The sequence below is a fragment of the Pristis pectinata genome, chromosome 10 (assembly GCF_009764475.1).
Source record: "Pristis pectinata isolate sPriPec2 chromosome 10, sPriPec2.1.pri, whole genome shotgun sequence".
Classification (NCBI taxonomy): Eukaryota; Metazoa; Chordata; class Chondrichthyes; order Rhinopristiformes; family Pristidae; genus Pristis; species Pristis pectinata.
The window spans coordinates 46,452,258-46,471,450 of NC_067414.1; the positions used below are offsets into that span (position 1 = coordinate 46,452,258).

At 38.6% G+C, this 19,193-nt stretch overlaps 1 protein-coding gene across 4 annotated transcripts in view; it reads left to right on the forward strand.

Moving 5' to 3' along the window:
- The window catches only part of LOC127575055 (synaptotagmin-like protein 1), a 198,593-nt gene that overhangs the window by 112,434 nt on the left and 66,966 nt on the right, over nucleotides 1-19,193 (forward strand). For all 4 annotated transcript variants that reach the window (XM_052024688.1, XM_052024687.1, XM_052024686.1 and 1 more), the window contains exon 7: nucleotides 15,677-16,975. In XM_052024688.1, the coding sequence (XP_051880648.1) occupies nucleotides 15,677-16,975 (1,299 nt within the window). The remainder of the gene's footprint in view (nucleotides 1-15,676; nucleotides 16,976-19,193) is intronic.

The window sequence follows — 19,193 nt, forward strand, 5'->3', positions numbered from 1 at the left end:
TGTACCTGTCTAATTGTCTTTTAAAAGTTGTTATTGTACCTGCCTCAACCACTTCCTCTGGCAGCTCATTCTATATACAGATTACCCTCTGTGTGTGTGTATGTGTGTGTCTATATATTATAATGTGTGTGTATGTGTGTATATATATATATATATATATATATATATATATATATATATATATATATATATAATGTGTGTGTATGTGTGTGTGTATGTATATATATATATATATATATATATATATATATAAAAAAAAATATGTTTCCCCTCAAGTTCCTATTAAATCTTTCCCCTCTCACCTTAAACCTATGCCCTTCAGTTCTTGATTCCCCAACCCTGAGAAAAAGACTGAGTGTATTCATCCTATCTATGCCCCTCATGACTTTATACACCTCAATAGGATCACCTCTCAGCCTCCTAAATGAATTTCAATGGAAGGTGGACAATGCAATACCCATACATCCGGTAATGATTTCTGAAGCCCTTTGGGTTTCAGGTTTCTTCTCCTGTGTAGTCCTCACTGATAGGATCCCCTAACCCTGCACCCCAACTCCCTCTACCTCCTCTGCATTCATCATAAGAAGTCATCCTACCACCCTCCCCCACCACCTTGGATTAACCACATCCACACCATCACATCATTTCTCTGTAAGAAGTGAATAGTAGCTCTGCTCCTGAGCAGGTAAACAGAAGAGCCACCAGAAATCATAGAATGAAAAGCAAAATAAAACACATTGCTGGAGAATCTCAGCAGGTCAGACAGCAGCTGTGGAGGCAGAGGGATAGTCAACATTTCAGGTCAAGGCTCTGCATCAGGACTGAGAGTGTAGAGGGGATGTAGCCAGTATAAAGAGATGAGGGTGAGGGGGAGGCAGGAGTTGGCATGCTATAGGTGGGACCAGGTGAGGAGAGGGCCTTCACATGCACCTCCTTCAACCTTGTCTATTGCAGCTCGTGCTCGCAATGTGGCCTCCTCTACGTCAATGAGACTGAGCATAGACTAGGTGACTGCTTTGCTGAGCACCAGCACTCAGTCTGTAATGCTCATCTTGAGCTCCCAGTTGCTAGCTATTTTAATTCCCCTTTCTACTCCTACACTGACCTGTCTGTCCTCAACCTCCTCCACTGCCAGGGTGAGGCCAAATGCAAACTAGAAGGAAAATACCTCTTATTTATTCTGGGTAGTCTATAACCAATAGTATGAATTAAATTTTCCAATGTCAGGTAACCCACGAGCACCTGTGTTCTTTACTCTCTCATCCTGATCCACCTAGGTTCTCTTACCCCTCCCCTCCCCTCCCCTCCTCCTTTCCAACTGCCCTCCCACAGCCTCCCCAACCTGGTTCCATCTACCCATCACCCACACATGTAAGTCACTGGGTTAGGGTTAGGGTTCCATTCCCCTCCCTCAGCTGGTTCCATTTGTCCATCATTCCTCTCTCATCTGGTTCCACTTATCAATTTCCTTACTTATCAGATTTCAGAATCTGCAGCTTTTTGTCTCCACTTACCACCTTCTAGCCTCTGTCTCTATCTCCACCCTGCCCTCTCCATCTGCCCATCATGCCCCTATTTACCTGGTTCCACCTTTTGTCTGCCAGCTCCTGCCTCACTTCTCCTCTCACCCCTTTAAACTGGCTTTTTCCCCTCTACGCTCTATGTCCTGATGCAAGCTCTCGATCTGCCTCCACAAGCGTTGTCTGACTTGCTGGATTCCTTTCAGCAGCCTCTTGAGGCATCTTAGGATCAAAGAATGGTTACAACATGAAAGGAGGACATTTGGCTCATCATTTCCACATCAACTATCTACCAGAACAACTTGTTCATTGCCCCTTCTCCACAGCCTTTCAATTCTTATTTATGCAATTCCATCTTCAAGGCCACAGTGAAACCTGCCTTCACAATATCTGAAGGCAGTGCTTTCCAGACTGCAACCACAGATTGTGGTCAAAAAGAAAGTATTCCCTCATGTCATTTTTAATTCTCTTCTCATTTATGCCAATATCCTGTAGTCCTTAACCCTTCACCAAAGGGACCAGCCTTCCAATATCCACTTTGTCCGTATCCCTCAGTATTTCTATCTACTCTGATTTCTCTTTAAAGCAAACAGTTCCAGCTTCTCTAATCTCTTCTTGAAACAGTAGCTGCACATCCTAGGAACTTTACCTTGTAAATCTTTCCTGGGCCCTCACTAATGTCCTCACATTCTTTCAATACCTTTTATAAAGGTTCAGCATGACCTCTCTACTTTTATGCTCCATGTCTCTGTTGATAACACCCCAAATTATTTCTGCTTAACCAACCACTTCTTCAACCTGCCTTGCCACTTTCAATGATGTATATGTACTTACACCCAGTTCCAACTGCTGCTTCACCAATTTCAGAACAGTTTCCTTTATTCCAAATTTTCTCTCCTCATTCTTCCTAACAAAATGCATCAACTCACCTTTCTCTGCATTGAACTTCATCTTCCATGAGTCTGCCCATTCCACTAGCCTGTCTGCATCTTGTGTCATCTATCACTAACCTTTTGCAGTTCACAATACAGACAAGTTTTGTGTCAAGGTTATTATAACTTGCATCTCCAAGTTTAGGTCATTAATATAAATCAAAACAAGGCAGTTCCTTGGGGAATGCTGCTATTCACCTTCGTCTGGTCTAAAAATCAACCAATGGCATTGGGTCAGAATCAACTGAGCCTCCATTATTTCTGGGAAGATCTGTTGCTCTCTTACCAGACAGGGGTCTGAAGTATTTTAGCTACTTTCTAAAGCAGAACTTTTGGGACTTATTTAAAAGCAGTAAGCAGTTTAATAAAGTTCATTAAAATGGACACTGTGGCTCACAGGAGAAAAAAGTTTGTTTTTGACTACTTGCTGGAATGGATCAGGACTAAAATTCATAAGAATTTGAGGAAGGCTTGGAGAAGTGAGTCAATTTAATGAAATAATTTGCACATAGCCCTTAAGGCAAGCAGATAATTATAACAGAATGATGTGTTCTTGTTCATGAATCATGAATGGTGTCAGTGTAGCAAGTATAATGTCATATAAGTAACATTCCTTCTGCTTTTCTTAAAATGGCAGGCATGATGTTAATGTGAGAACCTCATTAAAAATACATTCTATTTCATAACAAACATGATGGATGGTGTATTAGGGCTGATGTTGATGAATTATGCTTGAGAATTTATTTCCAATTGTAGCAATTCTAACATCTGGCACCTCATTTTTGCTGTTCATTAATGCATCTACTGTGATTCAAGCTGTAGAAAACTGAAAAAGAAATTGCCTATAAAGTTGGGATTTTGTTATAATAACACTTTGTGGTGGCGAACGTTGGGGAAGAGTCTCAAAGCTATGTAAAATGGTACAGGAAATTGCTTTTTTTTAAATGTTGTTCAATTGAATTAGCTCCCTACCCTTTCAAATAGCTGAAAGAGACAACTCAATTCCCCAGGGGGATTGTGAACAGATTTCAGTAATCATTTTTATTATCTAATTTTTGTGTCAGGGCACAGAGTGCTTCTAACGCAAGTGTTTTCTTTTCTGTTTATTAAAGGTAATGTGTAGTTCTGTGGCACATAATAATTCTGGGTGTGTGGTTCTCTGCTAATTGTGGGAGCAAGTGGTGTCCATGATTAAGTAATAGAAATATTGGAATGAATAGATCAAATGGCAAGAATTAAACTTGATTACCTTTTAAGATTCATAATTTTAATGCAAGAGGTTTCAAGGGATTCAAATAGATTGAATCTGAAGGCTCGTTATATGTTGTCTAAGGAAATATTGGGCCTCAGAGACTGAACGACCAATTTTTTTTTCAGTGACTTTTTGTTTAAATTTAAAATAGATAAAAGGGAAATTTTCTTCAGGTTTGCTATTCTGTAGATTTATAGTAGTCTTTCATTATGGGGCAAAATGTTGAAAGGACAATCTACTGACGAAGTATTGTAGGAGAATTCAGATACATCACTGAATTATTTTGATGATATAGGCTGATGGTTTACAATGGCTTCAATGTGGTTAGGATACCCAAGCTCGGTTCCACCTGAAGGTTCACAACCATCCACATTCAGAAAAGAAAAAGAAACAAAATATTGCAGATTAGCTCATACACACATGTTAAATTAGAAATCTAAAGACTGTTTCAGGTACGCAGTTCAAAACTTGTTTTCACTGAGGCACACAATAAGCCAAACATTTAGATCCCTGTCACCCAAGAGGTAAATTATGATATTGATTTTTGATGTGCTCCTTTGGTCTCTGACTCTCAGTGCTCACATCCCTTCCTCTCCCTGGCTGTCTTCACAATCCTTTGTATCAATGTCTTCTCCAATTATTGTCTTTTCCAACCATGTAGAACCATCTGTCTTCTGATCAATTTCCCTCTGTCACTTGTATCACCACTTCTTCCAATACCTGGATCATCAGTCCTTTGCTAACTCTCCCAGTTTCTCAAATCATTACATCCCTCAGACTCCCAGGCCCTCGAATCACTACTTCCACCTCATTACCATCTTTCCAAATTCCTAACAATGCTGCCTCACCCATCTCTCCCAATCTCCTATTTCAGTACCTCACTCTTAATACATAGCACTGTCCTTTGTGCAGTCTCTCCCAATTCCCTGTAACCTTATCTCTACACCAATCACTGGCTCTCCCAGTTACCTGCATTGGTGCCTCACCTCTGATTGCCTCCTATATACCTCTAGCTTCCCTGACCAATATCTCTCCTAATCTTCCCTCCTGAACACTGTTTCTTTCACTCCCCCATAAGACCATCACACCTCCTCACCATCACTTTTCTCTGAATTTTCTCTCACTCTCCCAGTGCCTGTATTCCTACTCGTTCTGACCACATTAACTCTCTCTAATTACCACCTCTCTCATTATCCAACCTGAATCATAACTTTTCCTGTACTCCCATTACCACCTTTCCCCCTGTCCCTGCCCAGCATTCAACTCTGGCTGCTCCTGATGTTTGTCTTTCATATTTCCCAATGATTGTCTTTTTTTTCATTCTCTCAAGAAAAACAATGCCTCCCTATAGTCACCCCACCAACTTCCAAACACTTCCTCCCAAATCCCAGCTTACCAAAACCCCTCCAACTTTCTCAAAGCCTCCTGGTTCAACCTTTTCACTTCTCCTGAATTCCTCAAACATGTCTTCTGTAAAGATCAGCAACTTCTTCCACCAACCATCCAGATGTATAACGTCGTTGATCACTGTCTCCCCCATCCCCCACCCAGATCTCTATTGCTCATAAAACCAGCTCCCCACCCTCTCCAAAAACATATGGATCACCACCTCCTGCCAACTCCACCGCCCCAAAAACACCTGGATCACCACCTTTCCCAACTCCCCCTAAAACCCCTCGATCACCTCTTCCAACTCTCAGACCCAACTTCAGTACTGGTTCAATCCCAATTCCTAACCCTCTTTAGTGAAGACCTGTGTAAAGATTGCTGAGTTTTGCTTTAATGTCCTGTTTTAGTAATGTACTGCATGTTGCATTATAATTGGATCTGATATTGATTGCACCTGACTTTCCAGATCATAGTTCCATAGCAAAGTTTAATTGTTGTATTATAAATAAAGGGCAATTCCATAATTCAGTTTTCCCCTCTGGGATCAACACTTGAAGAAATTAAATCTTGGGTAAACATGGATGGGTATTCCATGATTTTACATCCATTAACATGAGCATTTTTGAAGGTTGTTCCACATGACTGCAGAATCATTCCCTTTATTGGTAATCAAGACAAGGAGAGTGACTGAAAGAAACAATACATACATTATCACTTCCAAATAACTTATTTGCAAAAGACAGGGATTAACACATGACAAAGGAGAAATATAATCTCCAATACCAGGAGCTTAATGTTTTCCTATTAATTTGTATAGGGACATCAGAATGCAGGATGTAAATAACTGAATTTTTGTCTTTGTTGCTCCTTGTGCAATTCTGGTTAAACTTCTAACTCTTAACCTAAACAAGGCCTCAATAGTCCACATTAAGCTAAATATTATCTAATTTTCGTAAGTGGTTTTTAATAGAGAGAGAGTGCTACAGAAAACAGGACCAAAAAATCTTTTTTTTGCTGTTGTTTTTCTGGGGAGAAAAAGATTATGAACAAGGGAAAATATCGTTCATTCTAGCAAGAATTTTATTGAATACTGATCTAGTATATTGGCTATAATTTGAACTGGCATTTTAAATATTGCTGTGTGAGTTACAAATCTTGTGTAGATCAATGCTGAGACAGATTTGACCGAAGCTATCTCTGTATTGATTTAACATGTGTAGAGGTACTAAGTACTGTCAGTTTGATAAGTCATCATGACTCCAATCAGTTTTGCAACTTCAGTCATCAAGCCTGAAAAGAAAACTCATTGGCTATTCATATACTTCATAAGCTTGGGGCTATTTAGTACAACAGTGCTGATCATGTTGGTTGCTATAGATTGTTGTTTATTTGTTAGATATAAGAGCCCCTAATCATCCGTAGTTTCTAATTACTGAATCCTATTGTTTCAATTCTCATTGGAGTCAGTTTATTGCTAAATAATCACATTCTGCTGACTGATTTGTAATTACTTTGAACCACATGGCAATTCCTGTTATATCGTGCAGTTCGTTTGTTACATTAAAGAAAAATATAGACATGCTTTGATAGAAACCATGAAGAATAATCTCAAAATTGGAAGAGAAATAGTGAATGGACTACAGAGCCATTGAATGGACATAGATTAGACCATCAAGAAGTCAATAGAGAAGTTATGGAAAATTTAAGAAGGAGCTGGAAAAACATTTGCCTTGTAAAATTATTGAAGAGTGATTGTGTGTCTGTGTAAAAAAAAAGGAGAGTAAGATAAGGAAAAAAAACAAATTGCACTAGCTGTTCCATTTTAAGATTAATGTTTTGAAGCAATTTGAGACTGAGTCAGGGGTGGAAGAGTAGTCCAGGAAAAGAGCCTTTGTGATGCTTTTGGGTGAATTTTCATGGATCTATTGCATGACAAATTTTATTTTCCAAGGTTATAAAGTGGAACTGCTATGGTTATTATTTACTGTAGACACTGTTGGTTTTGTATTCAGATTCACACTGCTATTAAGCTCACTCTGTGACTGGGAGCTGGTTCACACTAGTTATGGATGCAAATAAATAAATGCAGTGCCCAACAAACAAGAAGCCATTTCATTACCCCAGATGCCCTAATGTGCACTGAGCATTCATAGTCAATTTTGTTGCATGCTGTTGGTTTGATTTTCTTGACACCCCCGAGATTGTTATTAGTTTGTGTATTTTTCTCTCATTCAGTGGAATATTTAAATGTTATTTACCGTCAAGAGTTCATTCTGCCAGAACTCTCACCCACTGGCTGAGCCCATCAGGAAATAATTACAATGTTATCCACAATTTTCTGTTCATTAGTTCTAATGGACAGAGAACCAAGGGAAGTGTAGTCCTGGTATTTTGATATATGTGGCCGCAGAAGTAGTTCAGTGGGAAAATTAGCCCTTAAGTGCAAGATGTCTCCCTGTTTCATTAGTGATATCTTTCATTCAAAAACATACTCTACGTGTAAGCCAGTAATTGCTAATGATAGATCGGTGGGAATAAATACCAGGTAGTTAGTGCTGATGAAGTTGATCAATAATATTTTGTGACAGCTCATCTGAAACATTTGATTTTGTGCCTCTCTCAATCTGTTTTAGAGATTTCTGATATTCTTGTAAGCATTTTCATTTTGTTTTTAAATTCCATATTATTTCTGAAGCTGAATTGCTTTTCAAGGGGTGCTAGTGTGTTCAGGGCTGCTAGGAATCATAGACTACAAACTTTTCTTCTGTTGGAAAAAAAATTAGCATTTTAATAGTCCCTATTAAAGATAGGTGTCCAACAGTATTCTTTCCATTTATTGGATCAATTCTGTGAAGCTCCAGTCTCTGGTGTTCCCAGGTCTTAATTTTAACAGTAGTTCTTTCATATTAGTTTTAAAAGGACATTTGGGAAATTAAGGTTGAAGACTTCCAGTTTGTTTAGTATTAACTTGCATGTTGTTTACATTGTTCGTGTTCTCTGCCACTTGGCTTTTGATGAGGATTGCTGTTGGTTGCTGGGAATTACCAGTAATGGATTTAAGTCTGGAATCTCAAGATATTACTTGTCTTTTTCTGAGATACCACTATAAAACTCAGCCTTAATGATCACTATTTCTATTTTCATTTCCAGTTGTCTCAATAATCTGAGGTGTTGAAATAGTAAATTGACTGTACATTACAGGATATTTTTTCTAAATTTAAGACAAAAAAGATTGAAGCTACGTTGTGTCCAACTTGAGAGACTTTGACATAAGTAAACAATTTTCTAACATCAATTTCTCAACATTACTTATCTTCTGATGAGAATAAAATTAATTCGCTAAAAGATGCAATGATTAAAGCTGCAGACAAGCAGGAATTATTCACATGCTTTCCTCAGGTATACAAATTCTTTCCTGTTTCTTAATGTGGTTTGTTGGCTCACCAATTGATTCATCTTTTAAAAAATATGTAGGCATTCTCTTTAATCATGGAGAATTTTTAATCTCGTCATAAAAAAACACGACTGGTTTATTTTGAGGTTCTTTCAATCCTTTATTGCTGGATAAAATTGTTCTATACTAATATCCTTTAAACAGCAGTTGTCATATTCATGAGACTGTATGCCCTTACCTGTTGCCATCTGATTCATTGACAGGCAACAATCAGACTGTGTTCCCCACGTCCAAACTTATTGTCCAGCGCTAAAAATTGGGCAGAACACCTACTGTTGAAACATGCTTTGTCCAACTGTTCTCATGTTTACCTTGATTCCTTGTTACCTGTGATCAATCCACTTTGGATCCTTTAATGCCTCCTCTATCACTTTCTTGAATGATTTCTGGTTAGCTTCACATGAGCCATCAAAGATCATCTGATAATCCATATACAACAGATTCACTTGCATTTCATATTGTTCAACCTTTTTTTAAAAAGGCAATGTACATTTAATAATTTTTAACAATCTTTTCTGATGATCCTTCATTAACCCATGAATTACTAAATAATCCAGTATACTCCAAATTCTAGATTCCAGAAGTTCATCAAAGAATGAAGTTGGAGATTCTAGCACATACTTACACACTTGTTCCATTTCCTCTTTAAGACTGTGCACAACTTGAAACACATTCATTATAATGGGAGTGATAGTCGAGAAAGCAGTCATTGTTTTGCATTGAGCAGTGATTTTGTCTAATTAAGGATCACAATTACACTGGCAACAAGGTGAAAACACTGGACATGCATTTGCTGTTACTCTAAATACCACAAATATATTTTTGCTGTTGATGTTTAATTTAATAAGATCCTTGCAGACTGTGTCTATAACCCAGTCAGTTATACTTTTAGCTGCCGAGGAGGCAGTAAATTCTAACATCTAATTTAGTTACTCAAGTTAACTAACATCAAAACTATATCTCTGACCAAATGGTAACACTCAGTATATTCAGTATGTTAAGACAGTGATGGCCATGCTTCGCCTCATGCCTTCTTGGAGATTTGCAGCCATTCTCAGTTCTATCCTATCAGGAAAAGTGGCACCTTTGCAGGTGTGAAGGGGCAGTGCCAGGATCAGATGGTACAAGAAGAAGTGTTCATACTACAGTGTGATGGTGAAGACTTAAAGGATAGTTGTGAGACATCATCAACCCCTGCTAATTAAACAGAAGCAAAAGCTGCACTTACAACATATTTTGCTCTACAGCAAGCTGCGGCAGATATGACAACTGCGTTCCATTTGACACTCCAATAAGCAAATGAAACAACTGAACAATAATGAATACACCTGCTGCAAAAATGTGTATGTTCTGATCATGAATGAAAGCTGAAAACGCTTCAGTTAAGGATGCATTTCAAAACAAATTCTATGGAAAGTCCTTACAAAGAACATCAAACTCTTTAAGTTGGAAGGATCATTGTCACTTTCAATGAATGGAGAAGTTGAAGTAGAAAGGCCAGAAGGGATAATGTCTGAATATGATCCAAGAAGAAAATAAATACCAGTGTGGAACTTTTTATTCAAAACCATTAACAGAAAATAATTGCTAGCATCATTGAGAAAGGCAGAACTCAAACAATGTTGTTGTTATAGCAGGACGTTCAAACCACTGAAAGGAAACCATGCAAGTCACCTTGAAAATTCATCCACCTCCTGAGAGTTCATTTTTCAGCAAACAAAATGCTTCAGAATTCATGCTGAAAGTGTTGAAGTCAATGCAAAGATCAATAATGACTTTGGTGATTGCGAGCACACTGTTATTTACTGCACTTGCCAGAGTATTCAGCCATGAGTAGGAATGAGTATTTGCAACTTGAGGATCAATGGACTGGTTGATATGGGTGCATCTGTTAATGTGATAAGTGAAGGAACCTTTAACAATCTCACTGTTGCCCTACTCTGACTCAGTAAGAAAGTGCTGGAATAGTTCCCCTTATGGCACTACATATTTGACAACTCTGGGAATGCTTTTCTTGCAAATGACTTTCAGGAGCAAGAATGATAACAGAACATTTTGCAAAATCTCAGGTGACTGTGATACTTTTGAGTTTTGACATCGTGTCAGATCTTCACATTGTAGAGATTACATATGCATCAGCTACAACTGACCCCACTACTCATGAAGAAAAATTCACAGCACAGCATATTGATTATGTCAGCATGAATGCAGTGCTCAAAACAATGACACAAATCAAAATCAAAGCTGCATAAAGCAAAATGCTGTTTCATCCCTGTTTTTTAACAACGCAATCATAAAAATTGAAACTCCATTTAAAAAGAAGCATAAACTCTGCATGGTTTGTATGAAGTTCATGATGAATTTATGTTTGCTTCTTCCTCAGATTTTCTGCTACAGGATAAGCACATTCTCATCCTGCAGTTGTGAATGAAACATGTTCTTGGCATTGCCCATGAAGACCTTCAAGGATTCATGAACACATAAGTATTGTTAAGTGAGGAGGTATGGTTCTCAAGCAACCATGACTGGAAATCGACAAGATTCAAAACAAATCTTTAAGAGTTACTCAAAGGCCATGGCTTAACATTAGTGTTTGCTTTGCAGATATGCCCTGGTGATTAAGTGCCTGTGATCATTGATACCTATAGTAGATTTCCCATTGTAGAAATTGTCAGTTCTGCACCCCATGGAAGCTATCATTTTAAAGTTTGATAGTGTCTTTGGACTGTATGATGTACAGACAATGGACCACCATTCAACAGTGGTAACCTTAGGAAACTTCCACACTGCTTGCAAATGATGATGTCAGGAGATTTCTGCAAATACTAAGAAAGTCACCTGTACTGCTCATGCCATAAGGAAAAGATGGAAACAAAGTTTTAAAGAATTACAGTGCAATGCCACATTCATGACAGACTTACCAGGAGCTGCACTTATTTTTGCACAACTTGTGCTTTTCTGTTTTCCGCAAGTACACTGTGAGATAGAGGATCGACATCCACGTGTGTGTAACAAACCTTAAAAACATCACCATGAAGTATGTATTGCATAATTTGGAGAACCACATGAAATTTAGATCTAAGACTAGTGATAAAGATCTTGTGAAATGCACAATTCTTCAAAGCGCTCGACACTATCCATTGTCACTGATGGATGATCTCAAATCTGACAAAGAAATTAACCAACCTCAGTTGACATAACAACTAATTTATCTCATTTGGAAATCACTAGGGCTATCTATTATGTGAGCAGAAACCTTCTTTCCTGAGAGACTTTGTGAAGAAGTTAATATAACAGAGATAGGAATGGTTCTTTTAATTAACATGGAGATCAATGTAGTGTTATTCTTAGTACATTTCCCTTTTAAGAATACTGTGTGCATTTCCTTTGTTGGAATGTATAGTTCTGAGCATACCCAGTATTTTCAATGTGGTGATTAAGTAAGCAGCCATTGTTCTACATCATGCAGTGGAGAGTTTGTCTAATTAATCATGTATACCAAAAGCTTACCAGTTGCAGTTGAATCTACACAATGAATTTACAAAATTCCAGTACAACCCCTGCCTCCACTCGATATTTAATCGCATACCCTCACCCCTCCAAGCAGACTGCCACCTGCCAGTCCCAAACCAATCCCAAGAACATAACCTTGCCTCAGTTTCTCGATTTACTGAGCTAATCCTGGTCCCACCCCAGCCTCTCTCTCCCATATGCTCTAGAAGCAGCATCAGTCTCGAATATACCCAATTTTCTACATGTGCTTTGCATTGTGGAATCACTTGAAGGAGAGGCCTTATCTTATTGACTGTGACATTGCACCATAATTGTTTAACTGCCTTTGAAAATGATGACTGAACTCTTGGTCAATAAACATAGCAATTATGGACGTAACAACTGAAGACATCATGAATGAGTGCCAAATACCACAGGCCACATATAGGAAAGTAGATATTTTGTAGTTGTAGGATGTATACATAAACAGAAAGTAACACTTATGATCAATAAGAGGCATCTTTGAATTATCTGGATGCCAGGGCCTTATGTTTTCACAATAGTGTGCTGTTTTTCATTCAGCTTTATTGTCTTGACGTTGTCCAAACCAGTGAGAAATGCCGAGAAAATTATTAGAAATTGGGTAGTACTGGGCCTCATCTTGGGAAATGAGGCTGGGCAAATGGTGGAAGTGTTAGTGTGGGAGCATTTAAGGGATAGTAATGCATAATTCCTGTGAGTTTCAAGGTAATTATTGGAAGGGGAGAGGAATGGTCTGGAAGTTAAGGTCCTAAATTGGGGAAAGGCTGATTTCAATAACATCAGGTGGGATTTGATGAAAATAGATTGTGTGCAGTTGCTTGCAGGCAGAACGACATTCAATAAGTGGGAGTCTTTTGAAAGTAAGTTAATGGAAGTTCAGGGCCTGCATGTTCCTTTAAGTGTGGAAGGTAAAGATGGCAAGGTTAGGGAACCCAGAATGATAAGGGATATGAGGAGCAAGAGGTAACCATGAAAAGAGTAGGTCCCTTTAGGGACCGAAGGAGCAATCTGTGCATGGAGCTAGGAGATGTGGATGTAGTCTGAAATTAATACTTTCATCTGCATTCACTATGAAGAAAGACATAGGAGGTGGAGAGCAGGGAGAGGGAAACATGACATTCTAGAGAATTATAGCATTAAGAAGAAGGGGCTGGTAGATGGCTTGGAACACAAAGGTGGTTAAAACCCCAGTGCTTGATGAGATGTATCCAGGCAGCTATAGGAGGCAAGGGAGGAGATGCTGGGGACCTGACATACATTTTTTTTACATCTTCAGCGGCCACAGGCAAGGTACAGGTGACTGGAGGATAGCAAATGTTGCTAAAAGGCACAAAGATAAGCTAGGTAACTACAGGCCAGTGAGCCTTGCATTGGTGGGAGGTAAATTATTAGAGAAAATTTCTAACAGGATTTATGTTCATTTGGAAAGGCTGGGGTTGATTAGGAATAGTCACCATGGCTCTGTTCATGGGAAATCCTTTATCACTAGTTTGACTTAATTTTTTGGGTTAACTAAGGTTATTGATGAACAGACTGTGGTAGATGTTGTCTTTAGTAAGGCCTTTGACAAGGTTCCACATGGTAATCTGGTCCAAAAGGTTCCAAGGAAAGCTGGCAAATTGGATCCAAAATTGGCGCAGTAAAAGGAGGCAGAGGGTGGTGGTAGTGGGTTGTTTTTCTGATTGGAAGTCCATGACCAGTAGTGTACTACAAGGATTTTTGCTGGGGCCTTTGATGAAAACAGAGTTTAATGGTATGGATGTGAATGTACGATATATGATAAGTAAGTTTGCAGGTGACACAGAAATTGACGGTGTTGTAGATAATGAGGAGGATTGTTTTAGGGTACAATAGGATATTGATCAGCTAGAACGTTGGACAGAGCAATGGCAGGTGGAATTTAATCCTGATGAATGTGAAGTGATGCACTTTGGAAGGCCAAATAAGGGTAGGACATGCACGGTAAATGGTAGGGCCCTAATGAGTGCTGATGAACAGAGAGAAATTGGGGTACAACTTTGTAAAATATTGGTTAGGCCACACCTGGCGTATTGTGTACAGTTCTGATCACCACTCTAATTTGAAGGATGTGATTATGCTGGAGAGGGTACAAAGTATTATCTGAATTGGACCATTCCAGTTATAAGTAGAGATTGGATAGGGTGGGTTTATTTTCCCTGGAGTGAAAGAGACCGAGGGGTGACATAATGGAGCTGTACAAAATTATGAGGTGGTTAAATAGGGTAGATAGTAAGAATCTTTCTCCATGGTGGAGTTCTCTAAAACAAGAGGCCATAGGTATACAGTGAGAGGGAGGATGTTTAGAGGGTAATTGAGGGAAAGTTCTTTAACACAGGGAGTTGTTGGAATTGGAATGCACTGCATGAGGAGGTGGTGGTGGAGGCAGATACCGTCACAAAATTTAAGAAGCATTTAGACTTGCACTTGAATTGCCAAGGCCTAGGTAGCCATGGACCAAACAGGGATGGTGATGATGTATACAATTGTTGGCATTGACATGGTGGGCTAAACGGCCTATTTCTGTGCTGTACAACTTTGTGACATTATGAAAGTGAAAAAGATAATGGAATTTTAAAAGCCAATTACATCCAGAGCAAATCAAGTGTCTAAGATCTATAGTGATAATTTCTGAAAATAACTTTGCCACAAGATGCTTCCTCCCACAAAACCAGGCACAGCCCCAGTTAGAATCAATCACCATGATGAAATTCAGCTAATTACACCCACTTGCAAGCCTTTGCAGTGACCCTTAAAATTACTTTTTGTGAATTTGTTCTTGTTAATTTAAAAAAAAGCAAGGAACAATTTGAATTCCAGCTGGTTAATGGAAACAAGTAAGATTAGGGGCAGAAACGAAAGATATATAGTTCTCTTCACAATCCCAGAACATTCCAAAGTGCCTTACAACCAATGGGCAACTTTTAAAATGTAGTCATTGTTTCTATGTAGGAAACACCAACCAATCTTGATACAATTACACCCCGCAAGTAGCAATGAAATAAGTTGCCTGTTGTTGGCTAAATTAAACCTTGGCCAGGGCACTTGGTGAGCTCTTCTTCAGAGTTATTTCAACCCAATTTTAGGGCTGATTGGCCTTATTATCGCCTCAATTGAAAAATGACTCCTTGGGGAGTGTGACATTCATTCAGTTTCATTTTAGTTTAGGCACTTAAGCCTCTATAGTGGGACTTGAGCTCAAAGAGACAATGTTACCACCGAGTCTGACAGTTTATTTAAAATCTTTCAGATATACCAAATTTAATTCATGACAAAAGGAAAAAAGTTAATGACTTGCATCAGGACACAACTCCCTTCATTATGAACTATTTTCTTACATGAGTCTTAGAAATTCAAATTTATTGCAGACTTGGTCTCAACTGATTTGTTGGATTAATGTGATGGATTGGATTGACATTCTTATTTAAGTTGTTACAGAATTTGAACCTGTGATTCTTTCACTTGTCACTTGAAGTGTATTCAGAAGGCATATTTTAATTTGTAACCAATGTATATTACCGATGGAATACAATGAGCCATACCTTTTCTCATGCAATCATAATTAATTTTTTTAAAGGAGACATCAGAGAAGCACAGAGTAAGAGAAGTAATCAAGATTATGAAGACAAGTCTACATCCCCAGGCACTGAGGTACTTCTGTCCAACAGTGATTCATTTGTTATAGCAATAGATGAACCTATGTCAGAAATAAATCCCTATACTGACTTTAGTATCAGTCAACCATCACGGTCAGCCAAAGAAGCACAGTTTTGGACTGTAGGAGAGGCTCAAAACATTTCTGTTGATTTCGATGTTCTGACAGACAGCTCTTTAACCAGAAGTGCCCAACCAGGGTTTTCCCGTGATGAGACTGATGCACCTAGAAGTCCAGGACTTTCGAAACAAATCGATTACTTCAAGCCCAGTCCCACAGCTATGGATGATAGCAGAATAGCTTACAATGATGTGGAAATTGTACAAAATCCAGAAAAGAACAGTGACTCAATGAGAGGACTTTCCAGTTCAAAGAAAAACTATCCCAGTGCTGATATGAGACAAAAGAATCCAAGAAATTCTGCAACATTGCTGTCAGAAATTCTGCAAGGTGGAAATAAGCCCCCAAAAGATGATATTGACTATGCTATCGAATCAAACACAGAGCCTTTGCAAAATGCAGTAGAAGGAGGTGTTGTGAGTGAGTCTCCAGACACGGGTAGTCTGTTTTCTTCAAGACCTTCATCAGTTGAAGACAGTACAAAGTCCAATGCATCAACGTGGAAAGGTCAATATGGAGACAATAATGTGGACCGAAATTATGAACCAGGGAGTTCTACAGGTTTAATGAGCAACACATCAAGGCAAATCCGGAAGCCTGGAGAATATTACAATGATGTACCAAATATAACATTAGGGAAAGGAGAGTCTGAGAGTTCAAAAAGGAAAGGGATTTTAAAGCGCAGTCCCAGTACCAGCTCCACTGAGTCAGAAAATTTCTCCAAATTGATCTCAATTCGATCCACAGAAGACATAGGAGTCATACCACAACAATCAGATGATTTCAGGGGCAACTCAATGATCGAGGCAGGTAGCAAGCAAGTGAGGTTCTCAACCAAAATGAAAAATGAGCTACCATCAAACATTGTTGAAGGGTGGAAAACTGACAACGCTCCAAACTCTTCAATAGCAATGAATGAAGATAATACCATGTCACAGGAAGAAGAAAACAATGATGACAGCTTCTCCTCATTATCTCCAGCTGGAAGATATGAAACCAAACCATATGAAAATCTGTATTTGATCAACAAAGGAACAACTGAACATTTCCTAGAACCACAGTGGAGAGAAAATTCAGAGGCACTGCACAAGAATGAACAAGGTATGCTCATAATTCATCTGTCTAGCAATAACATCGATTTTTCTGTTGAAAATTTAGATGTACTTTTGTGTGTTCACTTTGAGAATTTTAATGTACTTTTCTTTATGAAACCTAACTGGCAGTTCAGCACATCTCAGCACACTCAGCCGGTTTGTAGAAATAGGTCAAATTATCCAAAAAAAAATACAAACTTCCCAGTTTGGACAAGAAGTGATATGGTATGCAGGATCTTGTATTCAAGAATAGGGCCCATTTATTTCAAAATCACAGACTAAGCAGATTCTATGTAATTTTAAGTGAATAGAAATAAATTATAAAGAAAATTTCGAAAGCCTGGTGATCATGACCTTGCCTTCCTTGACCATATGGATGTTGTGGTTCCATGTGATCTTACAGTCAAGATGATTACAAAGATGGAGGCAGATAGCAAACAAATGAGGCTCTCAACCAAAATGAAAAACAAGCCACTGTCAAACATTGTTGAAGGGTAGAAAAGCTCCTAAATCTTCAATAGCCATGAATGAAGATAATACCATGTCACAGCCTGGAAAGAAGGCAGTTGTTAACTTAGCATTACTCCAATCTTTCATGCTCTTTCCTAAATTGCAATAACACAATGAATTGACTCAGAATTGGTCTTAACCCAATAACCTTAAAGGAGATCAACCTTAATTAGATAAATTGCTTCTTTCTATTGTATCTTAATTTGATCAACATTTACTTTCCAGATTTGGGAATTCAACTGTTGTTTAAAAATCAATAGGGCAATGCTAAGTTCATGTATAGATTTGGTCAAATGAATTGAAAATCATATGAAATCCACGTTTCACTGTCATATTTTCTCTTAGGATTGTCCATATACAATGCAAGTCACTTCAGCTTTTGGTGTGTAAAATTACCATTTTTACAGACCACCTCCCGTATTCCATCAATGTCTGAACCACATCCGATCCGCTCCATTTTGGCCCAGATGGTACAAAGGAAATGTGTGAAACAGGCAATTGTTTAAATGAGGGATTTAACACTTGTTTCACAACCTGAAATTCAGCCCCACTCAATTTTTCAGGTTCTTTTAGTGTTCTTATTAAAGGATCTCTTTGGAAAATTCCTTTCAAATCACACCTCCCCCATCCCTTCTTGTCCATTTCTTGCATCTAAACTGATGTAAGGGAGATATTTTAAACTGACTCTCAACACTATGGGATTGAAACCTTGTACACTGTTAAACCTGTGTTAATTTAGAATGAAACGTGCATGCATTCATAATGTGAGACAATGTCAGTCAAAAATTATTTCCCTTTGAAAGCTGTAACTCAACAGCACTCTTATATTTAGCTTCAGGGAGCTGAAGAGTAACATTTGGAGTTGATTTGCTATACTTTAGATAGCATTTTCTTCATCTGAAACTCTGTAAAATGTGTCCAGATTATTACTTCTCTTGAGAGATTAGAGTTGAAAACTCATTTTAAAAATATCTGGAAGGCAGAATAGATTAGAATATGCCCCTGTCCACATAATAAGAGTTCAACTTGTGTGTACTCTGATCATATTGTTGATGTGTATTGTTGAATTATATGCATTACATGACTAGGAAATCAATTGTTTAGATGGATTATAAAGAGAATGTATCTCTTTACTTAGCATTGAGGTAATGGGGTTAGGTGGTGGAGTAGGAGAGAGTAGAATGATGTAGGGGTGAGTAGGGCAGTGGGGGGAAGTATGATCATGAAAGTAAGAATTAGTGGACGGAGTGGACAGATAAAAAATGGAGAGAAGAAAAGGAACGACAAAGGGGATAGACAAAGACAGAGGTAAAATGAACGTGTTGGCTAGAAGGGGGAAGAGGACAGAAAATGGTGGAGATTGGTGGGTGGAGGGAGAGGCACAGTGGTGCAGATGTTAGAGCTGTTGCCTCACAGTTCCAATAGCCTGGGTTCAATCCTAACCTCTTGCTGTCTGTGTGACCTCATGGGTTTCTCTTAAGTGCTCTGGTTTCTTCCTACATCCAAAAGATTTGTGGGTTGCAGGTTAATTGGCTGTTGTAAATTGCCCCTCCTGTGTAGGTGAGCGATAAATTCTGGGGGCGTTGATTGGGAATATGGGAGAAATAGCTTATGGGGAAATCAATGAGGGGATGGGATTGCTCTGAGAGCCTGTAGAGACAATTTGGGCTGAATGGCCTCCTGTGTTGTATGGAAATAAGGAGAGTTTAATTTTA